A 19,430-nucleotide genomic window follows, 5' to 3' on the forward strand; every position below is an offset into this window, starting at 1 on the left:
GCAAATGGAAAGCAATGTGTGTCCTTGGTGACCTGGATGTGCTCACTGGGACTTGCCCAGTGCAGAAAGTGACTGCTTTGAATTGTTACCTGCATGGCTCCATCTCATCAGAAATAGCCACCAAAACTGATTAATATTAAAAACAAAGTCAACTAACTTCTTTTTGACAAAAACAATGGCCGGTACAATGCTGGAGGCACTTGCAACCTGAGAGCTGTGACTCATGTTACACTCCAGAGTGGTTTGTCTCCCCTCTTCCAATGAAAATCAGGGAGTAAGAGGATATTCAGCCTCTTGCACACCTAGTAGCTTTTCAGCTATGCCTGGTGGAATGTTTGCTGCCTTGCTCTCAGTATTTGGAAGATGTCACCTTTGATGTTAAGTGGGAAGGTATTTTCCAAATGAAGCTGTGCCTCTGCTCATGAACCAGATGCCCCAGATGTTCCCACCCAGCACAGCTGCCCCCACTAGAGAAACAGGGAAAAGCAGGAGATGGAAATGACTCAAGGGCCAAGGAAAATGTCAATAAGCCAGCATGGAGAAACTGGAGAAGGTGGGAGGTACAGGGTCACAAACCAGGTGAAAAAAAAATGGGGTCCGCTCAGTGAGCTGAGATTTTTCAGGTAGGAAGGATAAATTAAGCCAAGCAATTAGAACAGCATTTCTGTGGGCAAATCACAAAACCAGTAAGTGTAGGCACAGGAAGGGGGATCTCTATAGCAGGGGGAGAAAATCCATCCCTGTGCCAGGGCTGTAGTGACTTCCTGGGAAAGCTGTCTGGGACTGGGTGTCCCCCAGGAGATGGGGGAACTGGCACACCCCAGGGTGCTGAGACATCACCTGTGCCAGCCTCACCTCCAGAGCCTGCTGCAGGCAGGCCAGCACTGTGTGGTGTGTGGTGTGTGGTGCAGAGCAGCCACACCACAGAGCTGGCTCACCTAGGCCTTCTCACTGGAGCCCACACTGGTATTTTGTGGCACATGGCCCAACAGGATGGGCATATCCCCATTGCTGAGGCACAGGAGGCTGTCACAGCACCAGTGACTGCTGTATCTGGCCATTCAGGCTGCACAGAAATAGTCACAAGGATTAAATGCTCTCCTATGGGACAGGGGACACTGAGAGCCTCCAGGGTGACCAGGGTCTCATGGAACTGGCTCAGTGTAAGTGGGCAAGAGGAAAAAGGATGGCACAGGCTTATGTGGTTTATTCAATCCATTTGCAAGTGATCCTAGGCAGGAAAATGTTGCAAACCCCACTGAGGACAGAGAAATATTACAAAGGAACCTACTGAGAAGCAGGAAATATGAGGAGGAAACAATAAAATGAGATTCAGCTTGGAAAAATAAAAGGGAATACATGTGGGGAATAATATTTAGTAGTAACTTCAGTGGGAGGAAAAGAGTGGAAAAGCAGAAAATCTGGAGGGAGAAGAGCTCCAGCAAGAGCAGAAGTGAGCAGCAAATGAGATGTTTTGCAAGGGAGGTGCTGAGGTTGATGTGCTGAGCTGAGACCTGCTCCCTGGGCATCGTGGGCCACATGTGAGCACTGGCCCCAAACTGCACCAGCCTCCACTGTCCCCTCATGGCTGTGGCACAGCTGGTGGCATAATGGCTCTGTCCCAGCTCACAGGTGAGACTGCCAGGGTGTATCTCCACGTGTGTGCTGGGAGGGGAACCTCAGAGCAGACCAGCACCAGCCCAGCCTATGGGGGGTTTGCTGGCTTTACCCTCACCACTGCTTGCTGTGCACATCAGCTCTGGCATGGCAGGAAAAGAAAGCAACTGCCAAGGGCAAACAAACTCCACAGGTAAAAATACATGAAAAACCTTCAGCACAACTTGCTGGCCTCCCCTGCTGTGCAGTACTCGTCACCTCAGCACATCTGCTCTGAGCCATGGCTGACCTCCTCCTTCCCTGTCAGCTTTGTGCTTCCAGCCACGCTCCCTCACCTCCCCAGACACCAGGAAGCTGTGGCATTTTGGAATGTGCTGTCTAGGGTCTGACCAAGGCAATGTTTTTCCCAGACTGTTCTTTCCTACTTTTTGGAGTCGTAAACATGCAGATCCAACAATCACCCAATCTCCTCCCTGTGCCCTTTTGGGGCACCAGGAAAACAGAGTGGTCTCATCCCAGACTGAGCTGTGCCCCCTGGCACAACAGGGCTTTGGTTTTGGTCTCACTCATGAGGATGGAGTTTGCTCCATCAAGAAGGGTCCCCATGCAGAGGGCAGTGGAAACAGCACAGCCACTTACTGAGAGTTACACACTCAAAATGCTCAGCTGGTAACTGTGAATCCAACTGAAACCAAATTCCTCAGAAAATGCTATTTGCTGCAGAGTATTTGGCATTCTTTAAAAAGAGGGAACTTGATGAGCCCACAGACTCTGGCCCATCCTGCTCTCACCACTGTTCCCCAGCCATCTGAGAGGTGAGGGATCCCCATCTCAGCTGATGCTCAGATGCCATCTCCCTGCACCCTGTCTCTCCAAACACATCCCCTCAGAACATGTCCCACTAGAGCACACTGTTCAGCATGCAAATTGTTTGGATTACTGTTATACTTTAAAAGCACAGCAAAAAGTTCAAACTTTTGGTTTTGCGAGTCTGGAGAGGTGTGCTCATCTTTTGCAGACACAGGAAAGCAGAGCATTAACTGAAGAAAATAAAAAACCCTATGACAAAGCAAACAAAACCCAAGTCACACCATAAAGTATTTATTAAGAAACAAAGGGAGCTTTTTTCGTCAGTTGTAAGAAACACTTTAAAGCAAGTGCTCTTTCAGAGATTTAAAAGCTATATCAAATGGTAACATTGGTTTTACATTATTGTACATGACATTTAAAAAACACCACGTCTCACAAAATTCCTTTTATTAGAACTCGGGTTTCTCTGCCTTCAGTTGTAAATTAATTTCTACAGACTTAAATTTAACTTATTCTTTTTTTTTTTTTATTTTAAACAAGTAAACAATATACAAAGATTCACCTGAATTTCATAGGTCAGAGGAGGTGTCCTTGCCAGGGCAGGCAGTGGGGGGAGCTGACTTGGCTCACAGCTGGGCAGTCAGGACCACAGGAGGAGCTGCTTGTCTGGCCAGGGCTCAGCAGGGCCAAGCACCTCCTGCTCCTGGGGAAGCACAGGCAGCTGCCCCTGTGCCTGACGCCAGCTCAGTGCCCACTGCAGCGTGGGCAGGTGGGAACCTACACCCCAGAGACCAGGGGAGTGCAGGGGGCCCTTCAGAAGCCAGGCAGCACCTGCCCTGAAGGTCCCATCCCACACCTCCAGCCTTCCCAAGGCTCCCAGCCTGGCAGCACAGCGAGCCGGGTCTCACACACCAATCTTCCTGTCCAGCTCCTGCACACCGATCCCAGCCAGGAACAACAGACCTGGGATAAATTACCCATTCATTTCCCCGTGTCAGTGGCCAAACCATGGCTGCCTGCTGCAGGCTGCCTGTGTGTGGCGTTTATGAGTAAACCACTGGGTTTGGCAATGCGTCTGCACCTTCTGCGTCATTTGGAAACGGACACACAAAACACAGCATCAGTTATTGCTACACATTGATATCGTATCAGACAGTAAGAAACCTTTTGTCATCACTGGTCTGGTTACAGTAATTGCTTGGGTTTTGCACAGGGCCTCAAGTCTTCAGTTGCACTGTTTTGGCAGAGGAGCAAATGGATGGAAACGTAGTGGCTACACTTTTTAAGAGACAAAACCAGCCTTAGTTTGCTGCATTTGTGGTGATAGAATGATGTGATTGTTAGTTGCCTCTTCAACCTGGAGAGATGTTTACCCCAGATGAAGCAAAGCAGGACAGGGCCAACAGTTCCAGTGCAGTGTCCCATCTGTCTGCCTCTCAACACCTCCATGAGTGACACCACAAGCACTTCTCTCCTTTGGTTAGGCCCTTCTCCTTATTTTTAAATAGAGCTGTGTCTCCCTAGTCCCCTGCCACATGGATAAAGAATAAAAGAGGATAGATTTCAAACCTCTACCAACCCATTTACATCCCAACTAGGTTCTGTGTAACATTCTCCCAGTCCCATGAGGTAGGGCAGGGGACTCAGAATGGGCTCATGGGGGACAAGATAAAATCCATTTTCCTACAGGCAGACTCCAATGCAAGCAGGCTTTGGGCTGACACCTTCATGGGCATTCACATGGGTTTCCTGTTTCATGGGAAGTGAGGTTAAATCAGGCATATTTGGAATCACAGTATGACCTTTGTCTGCCAAGGCAGGTTCAGTTCAGACTCTGCCAGCTGCACCAAAAGCTTAGCTGAGTGTCATGAAGAACAAGCACCTCATACCCTGGTTTTAGTAAAATGTTCACAAAGATAGTCTCTGCAAACCACTACTGGGTCCTGATCTTGGCACAAAACCAAATCAAGAAAGTTTCAAGTGCACTGGAAAGAAGAGCAGAATAATTCACTCTTCCTACATAATACAAGGAAAACTGGTCTTTGCAAGACCAAGCCTGTGGTGGCATTTGACCCCAAAGCTGGTGTGTGTAAGAAGCCATGGGGGCTGGTACAGGTTCCCAGCACACAGGGATTGCACTGTTCAGCTCTCAGTTGTGATTGTCTGTAAAGCAATGGGAAATGTCATTATGGAGCAGGGAGTGAAGAGGTTTCTGAAGTACTATGGTCTTGTACAGTGTAACAAAACTCTTCCTAGAATTAATTAGGCAAATGCTTGTGACCATGTCATACCTGAAGGGCACTTAACGGCTCTGACATTTATCTCACGAGTACAGTGATCTGAAATACATATGCATTTCCAGCGTAATCCTTCGCCGCCGTAAATCACGCGCTGGAATGAGAGCGTATCTGGCAACGTTAATTCCGAGATATCATGCTTACAGTTCCTGGCAACAGACCCCGATGAAAATAAATGGTTTATAAACACTGTCTGACATGCATGAGCCTTTCAAAATTATTTACAAGTGGCGTTCTGGGAGCTTTGTTGCAAGGAAGCATTTCTCCTCCGCTCAGTTCAGATATTAACATCGGCTGGGTGGGGATGGGGAGGGGAAGGCGTCAGCGCTACACAGTCACAGCCGGGTACATCTTCTGCTCGCTGGTGGTGTGCGGGAAGGGGGACTGGATCTGCCTGTAGCTGCTCTGCAGGCCGTCCAGGAAGGGGGGCACGGGGGTCAGGGGCATCGAGTCGTGCTGCACGGCGTAGCCCACGTACTGCGGGTGCAGGTACTGGCCCTGGTGCGGCACGATCTGCGTGGCCTGCTGGCAGTTCAGCACCGAGAAGTTGGTGGGCATGTTGACGTAGACATTATTCATGGTCCCTTCGGACAAGCAGCAGTTGGTCTGGGACCTTGTTGGCGGAGCTCTGGCCCCCGAGTTGGCGCTGGAGCTGGAGCTGGCAGCCGTGCTGGACTGGCGGGAGGAGGAGCCCCGGGAGGTGCTGGCACTCGGGATCATGGGGATCGTCTCCATCAGGCGGGTGCCCGCAGGGGCTCGACTCTGCTGGGGCTCCTGCTTGGGCCGCAGGCATCTGCAGCAGCAAGCTGCCACCAGGGACCCCAGGATGATGAAGGCGACAAATACAGATCCCACGATAAGGAACGGCACGTAGATGGGCACTGCAACAGCAAGGAAAACAAGGTCACTGGGGGACAAGGACAAACCTTGGCAGCTCCAGCAGAACTTCCCCCCCCTTATCCAAGCAGAGCCCACCTCCTCCCAGCACAGGTCAATACAAGCAGAGCATTTTATACCAGAATGATGAAAAGGGCTGCTAAACCCAGTGGCTTAAATTTCCCTCCTGTTGACAGTGGTTTCCTTCAGAGTAACCACTGCTCCACATTTCACCGAACTGTGTCTCCGATATCCCCTACTAGAGCAATCTGGCAAGATACAGCTGGGTTTGAACAGTGCTTTAGGGAGATACTTTGGGGCAGGATCCCAGCTGAGGGCTCAGGATCACAGGATAGTCAAACCCTGGTGCCAGATGACATCCCTCCCCATCTCCAGCCCACTCTGGCTATTGTCAGCCCGTTGGGGCCGCGTGACAGCCAGGCAGTGACCAGACAGTAGTCCCAGAGGCTCTGACACCTCACAGCCCAGGGATGTGTCCACCTGTTCTGCATTTCAGCTCTGGGTTTAGGGAGAGACAGCACTATGCTCCAAAGGGGCAGCATTCCTCCTTGTGATGCCTAATGAAGGGACATCAGGGCAGGAGGACTGAGGGTGGGCAAGAGGTGGGAGCAGAAAGCATGGATGATGCTCATTGGTGGCATCAAGGAAGTGGAGCCACCAAGGATGGCAAACACATCCTTGGAAGAATCAGGGCTACATGTACAGATTTCACAGAATACACCTGAGTTAGAAAGGATGCACAAGAATCATCGAGTCTAATTCTTAAGTGAATGACCCATACAGGGATCAGAACCACAATGGTATAATAAGCACCATGCTCTATCCAACTGAGCTAATCCATTTTTCCCAGGGAAAAAGTTTTCTTCCCTGGCTCAGTAAGAAATCTGCATGGATATATATGCACGAATAACAAAGGGAAGGTGTCTCCCTTCAGTGCTTGTGAATGCTCCCAGCAACATGCCTGGAGTTCATCATTTCCACCAAAACCTGGCAGCTCCAAGACTCAGGCAGGGCTATGGATCCCTGCTTGACCCTGTCTGACCCTGCTAAGGCAGCCACTGCTAATGACCTGCAAGTTAATCAGTGCCAGCACAGGGCAATGGCTCCCAAACCTGCAAAGCAATAAATTTTAAATTAAAAAAATTAATTGTTAAAAAATGCATTGTTTTCAGAAATGCAAAGGGGGGGTTATCTATCTGTTCAAGTCAGAATATTTCCTGGCTGAGCTGATTACATTAATTGAGTTATAACCAAAAGGCCACTTTTCTTCCATCACTTTAGTACTTTTAAACAAAAGGCTGTAACTTCTGTGCTTCATGCTACAGCAGCTCTTGAGCAGGTGCACACACTTGCTCCACGCTGTAATGTGCAAGTTTTCCAGGAGTAAATCTGTCCTAATTATAACATCACTTCAGGCTACTTTTCCTGCACTCAGCATGTGTGGATGGCAGCAAGGGTGCTGAGGAGCCACTGGGGCTTTTTGAAACAGCAGTAGAAAGACTCAAGTTTATCCTTGAAATTCAATCTTGTAAAACCAGTCCTAAGTGGGGATATCAGAGCTGAAAGAACATACACAATTACAGTGGGGACCAGCCAGAGTCCTTTTGAAATATCCTGTTACTTTTTCTGATCTGCTCATACGGGTGTTCTCATTTTCCCGTGCCTTTTCAATGGGGAGCTCAACCATGGCTGAGGAGCCCGTTCAAAGTGGCGGCAGAGGCGTGCCCGGGACTCAGGAGAGCGGTGTCACCTGCTCTGGCAGAGAGTGGCTGGGAATTCCAGCAGCAAAGGTGGGAAAGGCAGGCCTTCGGCTGGGGCGCTTCTCCCCGCGCAAGAGCGGCCGCCGGGCCGGGCCAGCGCCGACTCCATCCGTCCCGCCCACGCCTCGACGGAGAGGGGAACCGGCGGATAGAGATCATCGTCGCCAACCCGCGACGGCTCCCGTGGAGCCGCCGTGCCGGAGACACCCCGGGGCCATCCATCCTGCGCGCCGGGCCGCTCACCTGCCGCGCCGTCGGGGCCGTCCTTGCCGGGCCGGCCGGGCTCGCCGCCGCCCTGCCGCCGGTCGTTGTCGCAGGCGCCCTGGTCCAGGCGCGCCTCGGCGCTGGAGCAGCAGTACCGGAGCGCGCAGCTGCCGCAGCAGATGGTGGCGTCGCCGCCGTCGAAGCGCTCGGGGCACTGGAAGCCGTCCCGCCAGCCGCCCTGCCCGTCCAGCCAGCCGTGGCAGTACTCGCCGCTGGCCGCGGCCCCCGCCGGCAGCAGCCAGCCCAGCGCCGCCAGCAGCAGCCAGCCCCGCATGGCGCCGCCGGGGGGGCGGCCGCGCCGTCAGGGCCCCCCCGCGCCGGGGCAGCGCCGCCCGGGCCCCCGGGGCCGGCAGCCGCCGCGCTGCGGGGATTCTGGCCGCGGGTCCCTCCGCCGCCGCCGCATGCCCGGGGCCGGCCCGCGGGGTGCGGAGCCGCCGCCCGGGGCGCACCGCGGGAGCGCCGCTACTCCGCTCTGGCTCCCCGCCGCTTCACCGCGCCCGCCCGGCCCGCGCCCATGGGCGAGGGACGGCGGCAGCCCGCGATCCTCCCACGGACGGAGCGCAGCGGCGCCGACCCCCGTGCGCCCCGTCCGGCGCCGCGCCCGCCGCTCCGCTCGGCGCGGGGGCGCCGCACCCGCTCTTATAGGCGGTGGGGGCGGCCCGGTGCGCATGCGCCCGCCACGCCCCCTCGACGGGGCGGCACCAGCGCGGGCGGGGGGCGCGCGGCTCCCGGGAGCGCGGGGAGCGCGGGACTGTCCCCGGGAGCGCGGGACTGTCCCCTGTCCCTCCGGCACCGCCACCGCCCCAGCCCGGGAGCGCGGGACTGTCCCCTGTCCCTCCGGGCACCGCCACCGCCCCAGCCCGGGAGCGCGGCTCTGTCCCCTGTCCCTCCGGGCACCGCCACCGCCCCGGCCCGGGGAGCGCGGCTCTGTCCCCTGTCCCTCCGGGCACCGCCACCGCCCCGGCCCGGGGAGCGCGGCTCTGTCCCCTGTCCCTCCGGCACCGCCACCGCCCCGGCCCGGGAGCGCGGCTCTGTCCCCTGTCCCTCCGGCACCGCCACCGCCCCGGCCCGGCGCCCTGCATCTGCCTCACGACTTCTTAAGAGTCAGGGGCAGCCGGAGGCCGGGCACAAGGATGCGCACCTTCTGCTGCTGGTGTGTCAAGAAAGTCTGTTGTTTCTCGTTCCCTGTGAGACAACTGTCGGTACACCGACCACAACTCTGACTTACAGTGCAATGCATCAAGTATAATAATACTTATTTTAATAAAAAGGCACAAGCAGGGAAGCTCTGATAAATGCCACTGGTTTTAAATTCCACTATAAAGGAAGGCATTTGGTTGTGAGGAAGGAGAATGCAAAGTGTTAGGTATTTCTCTATTCCTTCAAGCTTTTCTTCTTCAATTTAGTTATTGTCCTTCTCCCTCCATCTTCATTCCCTCTTCTGTTCTCATTTCAGCCAGTCTTTGATAGCTACGGGCTGAAGTGGTCTGGGGCACCGGATTCTGGTCAAATCAGGGACCAGGCAAATGATTTTCTGCCCTCTCAACTTCGCTGCTGCTCCCAGTGAGCTCTTTCCCAGCCTTGACCCTTCTGCAGCTCAGCCCAGGGCAGGGTGCAGAGGTGGTTCCCACACACCTCTGCCTTGCCTGCTTCGGAGATGATTAGTAACCTGGAGCAGCTAACCTTCCAAAAAGTTTGCACTTATCAAGATAGAAATGGGGCTGCAGCGTGACAGATTTTACATCACCCCATCAGTCCAGCTGGGTGAACGAGAAGAAACTTGCAGTGAAACTGATGGGGTTTGGGTTCCGTCTCAAACCTGAGTAGCAGCTCCCCAGAGCTGTCAGCTCCAGCACGAGGAGCCCACCACAGACAGTCCTGGCCAGTGACAGATTTCGTACACCCATTGCTCAAGACACCCCCATCAACGATGGGGCATGGGGAGGGAAGAGGATTGCCTGGGGAAGGAATTGGAACCATGAGCTCCCACCAGTGACCTATCTTTGGATGTCTGGCAGCCACAAGTGACAGCTCAGCAGCTGTTAAATGCCTACATTCACAGAGGTCTTCCTGAGAGATCATTTTCCTAAAATCTGGGTTAGACACACATTCTCATAATAAGAAAAGCAGCTTCTTGATTCTTTTATACGTGGCAAGCAAAATACTTTCCCAGCCCCATCCTTTAGCTTGATGGTTCACTGATACTCAGTAAGGTGGTTCTCTTTCAATAGCAAAACCAGACTGTGAGAAGAGAGGTTAAAAGCAGACTATCTCATCTAATCTGTACTCCAAGTTAGGAGTCTTGATCATAACAAAATACCAGCACTAGATCCCCTGCAGAGATTATCTGTAACAGGTACTTTATATATTCAAGCTCAGGATTTGTCTCAACCTGCCTGGATAACAGCAGAGATAATAGTGTACCTCATTATGCTTTTGTGAAACTTAAAACATTTGGCACTTTGCAAAATGCTTTAGATCTTATTTAGCAATAGACTAATTAGTGGCATTTGGGGTGGGTTTTTTTCACTGTCTTTACAAGCTGATCAGATAATATCCCTATGATTTAAATTTAAAAGCACAAAAAAATCCAGAACCGAAATACGTGGAAACACATAAATATAGCAATAGTCTCTTCTGGTCTGCAACTTTTTCACTGGCTTTCCTGTGTCAAGCAATCTCATTATATTAGTTCAATCTATTTCAATAATAAACCCATCCCAGATTTTGTAGGACACCAAACACATCCCATCCCATCAAACTCAGCATAGTGCAGCTTTTAGATATAATTGAAATAACATATAGATGCTGAAGTGGGAAAATATTTTTTAAAGCCTACATGTATTCAGTAATGATCACAAAGTCTACAAATTTCTATTAATCTACTTAAACTTACTTTTTTTTTCTACAAGTCTCTACATTTATACTACTACTACTACTGCTGCTGCTGCTGGTGCTGCTGCTGCTGCAACCAGGTATAGTTTTCTGATGCCTTCGGGTCAGTAGAAATATTCTTTGTCATTTTCCTGCCAAATGCATGGTCTCAGGAAAGCAAATACAATGTTTTATTTTGGGAATGTGAAGAACTCACCCACTGTTCTGAAAAAATAGCCCAGAAAAACTGTCTCTCTCAAAGCAGGATAAATAAGAGTTAAAAGCACTTGTGCTACTTGTCAGAAACAGGTGAAGTGCATTTTCCATGTAATTTTTAACACTCTGAGCTGCAAACTGCCTGTGCAGCAGTGCAGGGGCTGTACATTACAGCACCTATAGAAGCCAAGGTCCAGCTGTGGCGCTGGCTGTGAGGGAGCAGTACCTGCACTCCTGTGTGCCTGGGCACAGAGCTGTGGCACAGCTGCCTGTGCTGCTGCCCAACCTGGATCCATGAAGGCAGAGCTGCTGTGGGTTAATGGCCACCATATGTTTAAGTGGCTCTCTAAGACCAGTGTCTTCTTACCTTGTAAATTCATTCAGTCACTGCATTGACAGGCATTCTTCTTATTGTAACAGGGCATTTTTGATGTTTTTCTATTACAGTCTCTCCCCAGATGGAAATTTTTCAAAAGTATTTCTGTGCTTTCAAAGCATGGTGCTTTGCTTTCCTAGGGCTGGCATGCCTCATGTGCTAAAGTTCTTCACAAACACAACAGCTCCTACTTAAAAAAAAAGACAACAGAAATAAGAAAGGCATGGAAGAGAGATAATATTAAAGCACATCTCTCATTCTGAACAGCTCCCAGTTCAAGAGAGGGGAAAATGAGGACTCCTCACTTTGAGCCTGCTGCTGTGCCATTCACAGCAAGGTACCACAAACATTTGTCTGGCTGTGCCAGCACACATTGGACAGGAAGGAAAGAAGGGAAAGGACAAATTAGTGGAAACTGTAACAATGAGTAAGAAAGAACAGTTGCTATTCTCCCCTTTGGGTGTCTATTCTACAAATTCTCCAAGATAATACAAGAACACAGACCTCTCACCCTTTTCTGTATCTCTGTCTGTTTTGGTTGGAGTCTCTCCTAGGGCCAGGAAAAGGAAAACCCTGTGACACAACTCTCCAAGCTGCTGTGAGCTACTGTGGGTATAGAAGTGACTCTCACTGTTAGGGATGTTCTGTTTCCTCCATTGTTGGTTTTCAACCCATGCTGTTGTAGCTTGTCACATTCCCTTGACGTTAAGAGAGAACACAAAACTGGCAGCAACTCCTATTCTCTTTTCTTTTTGACCCATTGTTGATAAAGTTTAGATGGGAGGTGGATACTGTCTTATTTTCCCCTTTGGAATTTCCAGTTTCATTTTTGATAACTTGTCACTTGGGCAAAAGTGAGATTATCTGCTTTCCCCTGCCCATCCCTGGATGCCAAACAGGCATATATGTGCACTTTCCCATTTTATTTAGCTCACATACCTACTGTTACATCATTACCGTCAAACAATTTTGCAACCTTACGCGGAATCTTGAAAATCTGGATTCTGGAATTACTTTGGCTCCACTGCTGTGTCCACAACATTGCAAATCAGAATTGTAGATTAAACATAGCCTGAAATCTTCAGCTAGAAGTCATCCTCATGGTCTATTGTTTACATGACTTGGTATGTAAAAGTCAGGCCATACTTACCACAAGAGATGGATTTTTATTGCTTTTCATACATTTCAAGAGCAGAGATTCCTCTTCCTGGTAACACAAAATAAAGGAATTCATTCTGATCATGCAGGAGGTTAGTTAGTTTAAAAAGAGTTTGTTTTAATGCTTGCAGGTTTTTTAACTTAGAAACAAATCACCTTAGAGTTTAAACCCCTGAATCTTGTCCATTTATCTATCTCAGTAAAGTCACTTCTCAGGCAAAACCGCATTTCCCACTGCTAAAGCAATGCCGTGCTGCCCCCATGTGAAGTTAGCGAGTAGTGTTACTGAAACTCTGCTGTGGAGTTTGTATGGAGAACTGTCGAATTTGAGATCGCAGTGCACATTGACAGGTTATATCAATGCAATTTTCCAGGTGAGGATAGTTACCAGAAAATATGAGCTTACCTTAGTGGCCTTTCCTTTTCCTCCCACCCTGGTTATTAGGTACCTTTTACACTAGTGTTCCTGTGGCAAGTATAATTTAAACACCATCAGTACATTTAAGGGTGGAAACGGCCACTCCAGTTGTGGTATTGGTTGCATAAGCTGGACTGGTTTTTATTTCTGCTTAGGGAACATATTTAATATCTACATTTTAAAATACACGTGTACTCATAGAAAAAGCTTTCTTTTATTTGCTCTCATTTCCTGGAGAATAATTAGATCAAGATGACCCAAGGGAAAAAAACCCAACAAACCCAGTCACAGAATGAGGCAAAGGGCTGTAAAAATAGCTTTGAATGGAGGGATATGAAGTTAGCACACTCCCCAGGGGCTGGGCTGTGAATCTGCAGGGGCTGCACCGGCACCGAGCACATCAGGAGCGCAGCCGAGCTCCTGCTGTGAGTGCTGGCTCTCAGCACACGCCGCAGTGACCGCAGGAATCAGTGCTGGCACCACCTTATCTCAGCCAGCACTGACACCTCCCGTACCGCCCGTCTGGCTCCAAAACCACCGCGCTCCTGATAACGGGGCTGCGGGATGCAGCTGAAGGGAGGCGAGCGGGGAACAGAGTCTCCGAGTGCTGGGGGACACTTCCCTCCAAATTCACCAGTGCAGGAGGAGGCTGTCACTCAGAAAACATCCCCCACTTCCAACACAGCCCAGTCAGAGCAGAACTTTAGGGAGCTTGTTAGTGTTGTCCAACTACTCAGACAGCCTTGATTAATACAAGTGTCAGGCTCTTCTCCCTCGAGTCTTAGTGCATTGATTTTTGGAGCTTCCAGTTGCTGCAGACACAACAGATTGCTGTACAATATATGAAAGCCTGGATACAAAGCTGATGTGCATTGCTTGAAATTGAAAGGGATGCTGTTTTCTAATTGATTTATTACTTCTGCTCCAAACTCCAGCCACTAGCAAGAAAAGGAAAGAATTTCAGTCTTTTTTTTCCACTCCTCAGACAAAAAACAGAGGAAGAATTACTTGTGGACTAAATCCATCATCCCACTGTCTGCCCTCACAGTGAGGCTGGCCGATTTGACAAGGCATCATTATTAAAAAGTTATTTAAACAAAAAAAAAAAAAGAAAACCCCAGGAAAGAACAGGAATTTTCCACATTCACACTTCAGTTTATGCCACACAGAGCACAATGCATGAGGATTTTATCAAATGCAGGAAGAGAAAACTAAGGATATTTCAAACCAGAAATTTACTGTTGTTCATCTCCTAATGCCATAGTGCAAGACAAGGATTTGGGTACCAAACAGTGAAAGTAGCATCACCATGCAGATGTTGTCTTTTATTGCACTTTTTGCTTGTGCAGTGAAATCGGTGAGGTTCCAGCAAGAAAAAAAAAAAAAAAGCACTTTTTCTCATAGTACAGCACAACAGGACCTAGTGCAGCTAAATTTGCAGCTTGGGGATTTATATAGGAATTATTACTGCAGAAAGGCAAGAAGCAGAAACTTGTTGTGGAAAATTAACAATATTTATGAGAATATTTTCTAGATCAGAACTTCTTTTATACTGCTTAGAAAAGAAGTAAAGAAGATTGTATTTGCTTGAATCATTCCTATTTTTACTTGACAATTATCTAGCCTGGCAAAGAGGCTTTAGAATTTTGTCCCTCCCCTCCACGTCCCAGGGCTAACTTTAAATGATACACCCAGCACTCTGCAGCAGTGTTAGGTTTTTTATGTTACTATTTCTGTCACTGATGGACTGGTATCACCATCCATCTGCCTGAGACCAGGGTCTTATCCCCATATCCCTTCTGCCCCTGTATTTTCCAGCAGCTCCAAAGCCTAGCAAGCCCTGATGCCACCCCAACATGGGTATCACCATGACATAGTAACAAGCACCAGCTGCTTCAGCACTAGAAATAAGTCATGAGGAGAGGTGAAGATGAAGGTGTCAATTCTCAAGTGTAAAATGACAAATTACGCAGAGGAACATTTCTAGCTAAATATTTTTACTAATAAAGTATGAATTGAAGCTAGTACCTTTGTATTAGACCTGCATCTCCACTGCAGAAATTACATTTTGACAAATTGCCACAGTCCTTCTGCAGTTCCAGCCTCTTTTTCACATCCCCAACACAAGGGGCAGGTTGCTATCAGCACTGACAGCATTGTCACACCCAAAGCCAACACAAGCAATGTTAAAAGCCTTCCCTTTTCTGTCTCAGAGCAGTGCTCAGCATCAGCTTCTCTCTGCCACCACAGGATCAGGTAAGAGCTTTGCTCTGTGGTCCATGCCACAAAAGCTTAGTTAGGAGACAAAGGTCTCCCTGTCCCTTGGGATAAAGCTTGCTTCTGGTTTGACTGCTGGAGGTCCGTGAACATCTGCTTGCTCCTTAGTCACCAGCTAAATAAATGACAATTCCTATTTGGGACTGGTACAATGTGCATTACAAAGAATGGTTTCCATGGCATTAAGGCTGGCACCTTCCTTCACTATCACTTCTGTCCATTCACTTTGTCTGACCAGTGCTAAATAAGAACCCCTGTAGTTGTTAAGACTCTGGAGAGCTGTGCCACACACAGCTGCACTGAAGAAAGGCAGCACAGTGGTAAGACACGGGTATGCTCATTGTCATTCCTCCACACATTGTCACAAAAAGAGTGGGTCTCCAGCAGAGATGGAGAGATGTCCCCACACTACTAAGGACTAACTGCTTGCTGCCATTGCTTCCATTTAGCATTTGGGCCCACTCATGCCAAACTTCGCTTGGAAAGATGGACTGTTTTTTTCCAGTAAGGACACCTTTATCACATCTATCTTACCTTATCCCCAGACAGAATCACAGCAAAAGTGTTTACTCTCAAAAGTTAGATTCCTTTTATGTGTATGTTAATAAAGAAATAAGGGTAGCCTGAACAGCCAAGGAATGCTAACACTGTTAACAGGATGAGAAGGTTTGGGTGTTTTTCCACTTTAGGGTAGCTTCTACTTAGGTACTTAACCATGGAGTTAATAGACTACCCATCTCTATACAGCTTGTGGATACTTTTTTGCCCAAGGTTTCACTCAATTTGAAGTCTACTCAAGCTGCCTGTTACCATTTTTTCCCCCATGAGAATTTATCCCCTTCTCCTCGTAATAAAAGTAAATAGTATTTTTCAAGTTTCATTTAATAAAGTTTGATTTGAATCCTTGACTTTTTGAATATTCATCAGGTGTGTTTTTCTTTCCCTTTTTACTACAGCACAGTGACTGATCAAAACCTCATCCTCCTAGGTTTCTTTTGTGGCCAGGACCATCATCACCCCAGAAGCATACTGTTACCACCAAGTGCCATTTGAAATGCACAAGGCCAGCAAAGGATTTTTTGCCCAGGAGCTACATGCCAGCTTCTTATGAGAACTTTATTTTGGAAGCAATTAAATGCCTTTCTAATAAACTGCTGTCCGGCTGGTACCCAAGCATACGCCGTACAGTGATCCCTGCATTAAAGAGAAAAGAAATAAAGAGAAATCCATCAGTCTTGGAAACATTAAGTGAACAAACAAATATATTAGGACAGGAGTATGTATTTCAAGTTCTCCATACAGCTATTCAACAGAAATTACCCGATATCCTGTTGGAGGCTGATCTGTACTCAAAAGAAAGTAAAATCAAAGCAGAAGCTCTTTTAGTTTGTAGAAGCTTCTAAACTTAATCATAACCTGTTCATAATAAGCAAGAATTGCCTTACTTCTAAAGGGTGAGAAAACAGAAATCAAAGCTAATGAAACACGAAGCCTCCTCACCTCCTCACTGTGGCATTTAACAGCAGCCATGGGCTATAAAGATTAAATTCCTGAGGCAGAGTGAAAAAAGAATTAAGTAATAAGCCTCCTAGCAACAGGAGTCAAATGGATCAGAAGGATTGTTTAAATACTGAAATACAACAATATTCTACCATCGTTTAAACAAAGTGTGTCAGAAAACGTTTGCAACAAGGAAACACAAAGTGACATACTTTGTCACAGAATTGTTTGGATTAAAAAGATCAAGTCTGACCATTAACCTTAGCATGGCTATGTTCATTACTAACCCATGTCCCTAAGCACCAAGCACATTGTTTCTGAGCACTTCCAGGGATAATGACTCCATCACTTATCTGGAGCACTGTTTCAGTGCTTTACAATAAGCCTTTCAGTGAAGAATTTTTCCCTAACATCCAAACTAAACCTGCTGTAGGACAACATGAGTCCATCTCCTCTGGTACTGTCATCTATTGCCAGGGAAAAGAGGCTGACTCACCCCCAGCTCCCCCTCCTTCCAGGCAGCTGCAGAGTGATGGGGTCCCCCCTGAGCCTCCTTTTCTCCAGGCTGAACACCCCCAGCTCCCTCAGCTGCTCCTCACAGCACTTGTGCTCCAGACCCTTCCCCAGCTCCGTGTCCCTTCTCTGGACACGCTCCAGCCCCTCAGTGTCTTTCTTGCAGTGAGGGACCCAGAGCTGAGCACAGCATTGGAGCTGCAGCCTCTCAGTGCCAAGGACAGGGGAATGATCACTGCCCTGGTCCTGCTGGCCATACCACTGCTGATATAAATGCACCTGTGTCAAGCCATAAGTAGCCAGTTTCTCCAGGACACTGTGGGAGAGCATGTCAAAAGCTTTACAATAGTCCAAGTGGAAAACTTATACTTCTCTCATCCACTGAGCTTGTCACCTTGTCACAGGTTCACCAAGCAGGACTGGCCCTTCACAACCCCTGCTGGCTGAGCTTGATATCTTGGTTGTCCTGCACATGCCACATTATGGCACTTCAGATGATTTGCTCCATGACCTGTCCCAACACTGAGGTCATGCTGACAGGCTTGTAGCTCCTTGGATCTTCCTTCTGACCTTTGCAGGCAGGGGGCCCATTTGCTGACCTGCAGTCACACAGGACCTCCCTGGTTAGCCAGGATTGCTGTTAAATGATTGAAAGTAGCTCAGCCAGTCCTTCCACCAGCTCTTTCAGTATCCTTGGGTGGATCCTATCCAGCTCCACAGACTTGCAGCTAAGTGGCACGGCAGGTCACTGACCGTGTCACTGCACATGCTGCAGACAGCTACTCCAAGTGTCCTGCATTGCCACCTGATGAACATTCAACACTGAGCTCAGAAGAAATGATCCTGAAATGAATTAAAAGGAGTTGTCCGATTCACAGCAGTAAGCCTTGTGCCTAACATTCCCCTCACCTCTTCCCCACGCTTCAGCCCTGCCACACCTCCATCCTCCTTTTAAGGAAACTACCAGCCTGGTTGAGTGGAGATGGCATGTCACAGCTGTGCTGGGCTCCACGGACACAATTGCAATGAGTAACCAGTGTCTTCCAGAGCTGCTGCAGGCTTCAACTCCATGTCATGCCCCATCCCAAACCCAGGTGCCAATTTCCATGAGAATCCATGCCAGTTAATGACTGATACTTTAACCATCCACCAGTGTCTGGAGACAGCAGTCACAGTGCTGAAGGTATTTAATGAGAGGGAAGAGAGAAACAGCCTGACAGCACAACCCAGCAGTTAGTCTCAAAACTAATTTATTGCTGGAAGTTTCTGCACATAGATAGTTCTTTGTACTTAGAAACTTTAAAAAGTTAGGGAAATTTTTTTTGAGAGGCCACAGCTCCAATCCTGTGTTGAGCATAAGGCATTTACACTCTATGGTACTGACAGATACTCTTAAATTCTCGTTAAGAATCTACAAGATGCTGCTACTGCTGAGACATTCCAGGTATAACCAATAACATAACTGAGCTGACATGAATGACTGAATTATTTCTACTGTCCTCATGAGTAGTGGAATGGAAATAATTGAAGAATTACCACTGACATCAAAGAGGGGGGAAAGGCCACCAAAGCTGTATTCCTGAACCTTATTTCAATTTTTTAAAAAATGATGCTATAAATGCAATCATCCAAAATGCAGTTATGTTAGGAACATACAGATGGAGTGTAGCTGAATTTGGATTTCTTGTGATGAGGAAAATGCATAAACTCTTACGCATTCCATCTTATTGCAGTCTCTTCCCTCACAATCCACAAGAAATAAGTGGATAACTGATTTGACAGAAACAGACACACACAGGAGCACAAGGAAAGTTCTGGATCAGAAAGAGGTTCCTGAACCAAGCAATCTAAGGCATAGCTCTTTCCCTTCTGCTGTCTTCATCCCAGGGAGAATGCTGAAGGAAAAACAAGTTATTTCTATTAAAAGAGGCCATACACATAAGTTTATACCACAGCTGTACAACAAAGTACAAACTAACAGAAAACCACATTTTGCACATAGACTCAAACCTTCTTCCAGACCAGACTTCTCTTTCTTTACAGAACAGATAATGTAGACGATTTAATTTTATGGTGCTTAAATATAGGTCAGCTTCTTAACCTGCTTTGTAGAAAATCAAGCCACACCTTGAATGAATTTGTATTTTACACTCTAATCATATTAACACGTCTTTAAATTGGGGGTAAAAAATAATTTGAAACAGCATTTATAGTGCTGATCCCCAAAAATCATGGCTAAATTCAACCTCTCAAGTAATAGTCTGGGAATATAATTATTTCAAATCCAATTTTGACTTTAGTTTGTACTACTACATGTGATTATTCTATTATATAATCACCTTTTCACATAGGCTAAATTAAGGACATAACTGCTGTTTAATTAGAAAAGAAACAGAGCACAGGTACCCAGGAGGCTCAGACTGTTTCCCAATTTACAAAGCCATTCCTAGCGT

The 19,430-nt window shown here is 48.0% G+C and overlaps 2 protein-coding genes across 2 annotated transcripts in view; both read right to left on the reverse strand.

Moving 5' to 3' along the window:
* Nucleotides 1-3,575: 3,575 nt before the first annotated feature.
* SHISA2 (shisa family member 2) lies at nucleotides 3,576-8,225 on the reverse strand. Its single transcript, XM_079303028.1, has 2 exons — nucleotides 7,625-8,225; nucleotides 3,576-5,605 (listed from the first exon to the last, which is right to left on the reverse strand). Exons 1-2 carry the CDS (start codon nucleotides 7,917-7,919, stop codon nucleotides 5,052-5,054), a joined length of 849 nt encoding a protein of 282 aa, XP_079159154.1. The 5' UTR covers nucleotides 7,920-8,225; the 3' UTR covers nucleotides 3,576-5,051.
* A 7,836-nt stretch (nucleotides 8,226-16,061) lies between these two features.
* NUP58 (nucleoporin 58) overlaps nucleotides 16,062-19,430 on the reverse strand; it is a 39,729-nt gene continuing 36,360 nt past the window's right edge. The window contains exon 16 of the mRNA XM_079309300.1: nucleotides 16,062-16,158. Within this exon, the coding sequence (XP_079165426.1) occupies nucleotides 16,070-16,158 (89 nt within the window). The 3' untranslated portion in view covers nucleotides 16,062-16,069. The remainder of the gene's footprint in view (nucleotides 16,159-19,430) is intronic.

This window comes from Erithacus rubecula, assembly GCF_903797595.1.
Source record: "Erithacus rubecula genome assembly, chromosome: 1".
In the NCBI taxonomy this organism is placed as follows: Eukaryota; Metazoa; Chordata; class Aves; order Passeriformes; family Muscicapidae; genus Erithacus; species Erithacus rubecula.

Coding starts and splice junctions, on each gene's coding strand:
- SHISA2 (XM_079303028.1), bottom strand. CDS start 7,919: ATGCGGGGCTGGCTGCTGCTGGCGGCGCTGGGCTGGCTGCTGCCGGCG. Junction 5,606..7,624: donor CGGCCCCGACGGCGCGGCAG/GTGAGCGGCCCG, acceptor TTGCTGTTGCAG/TGCCCATCTACGTGCCGTTC.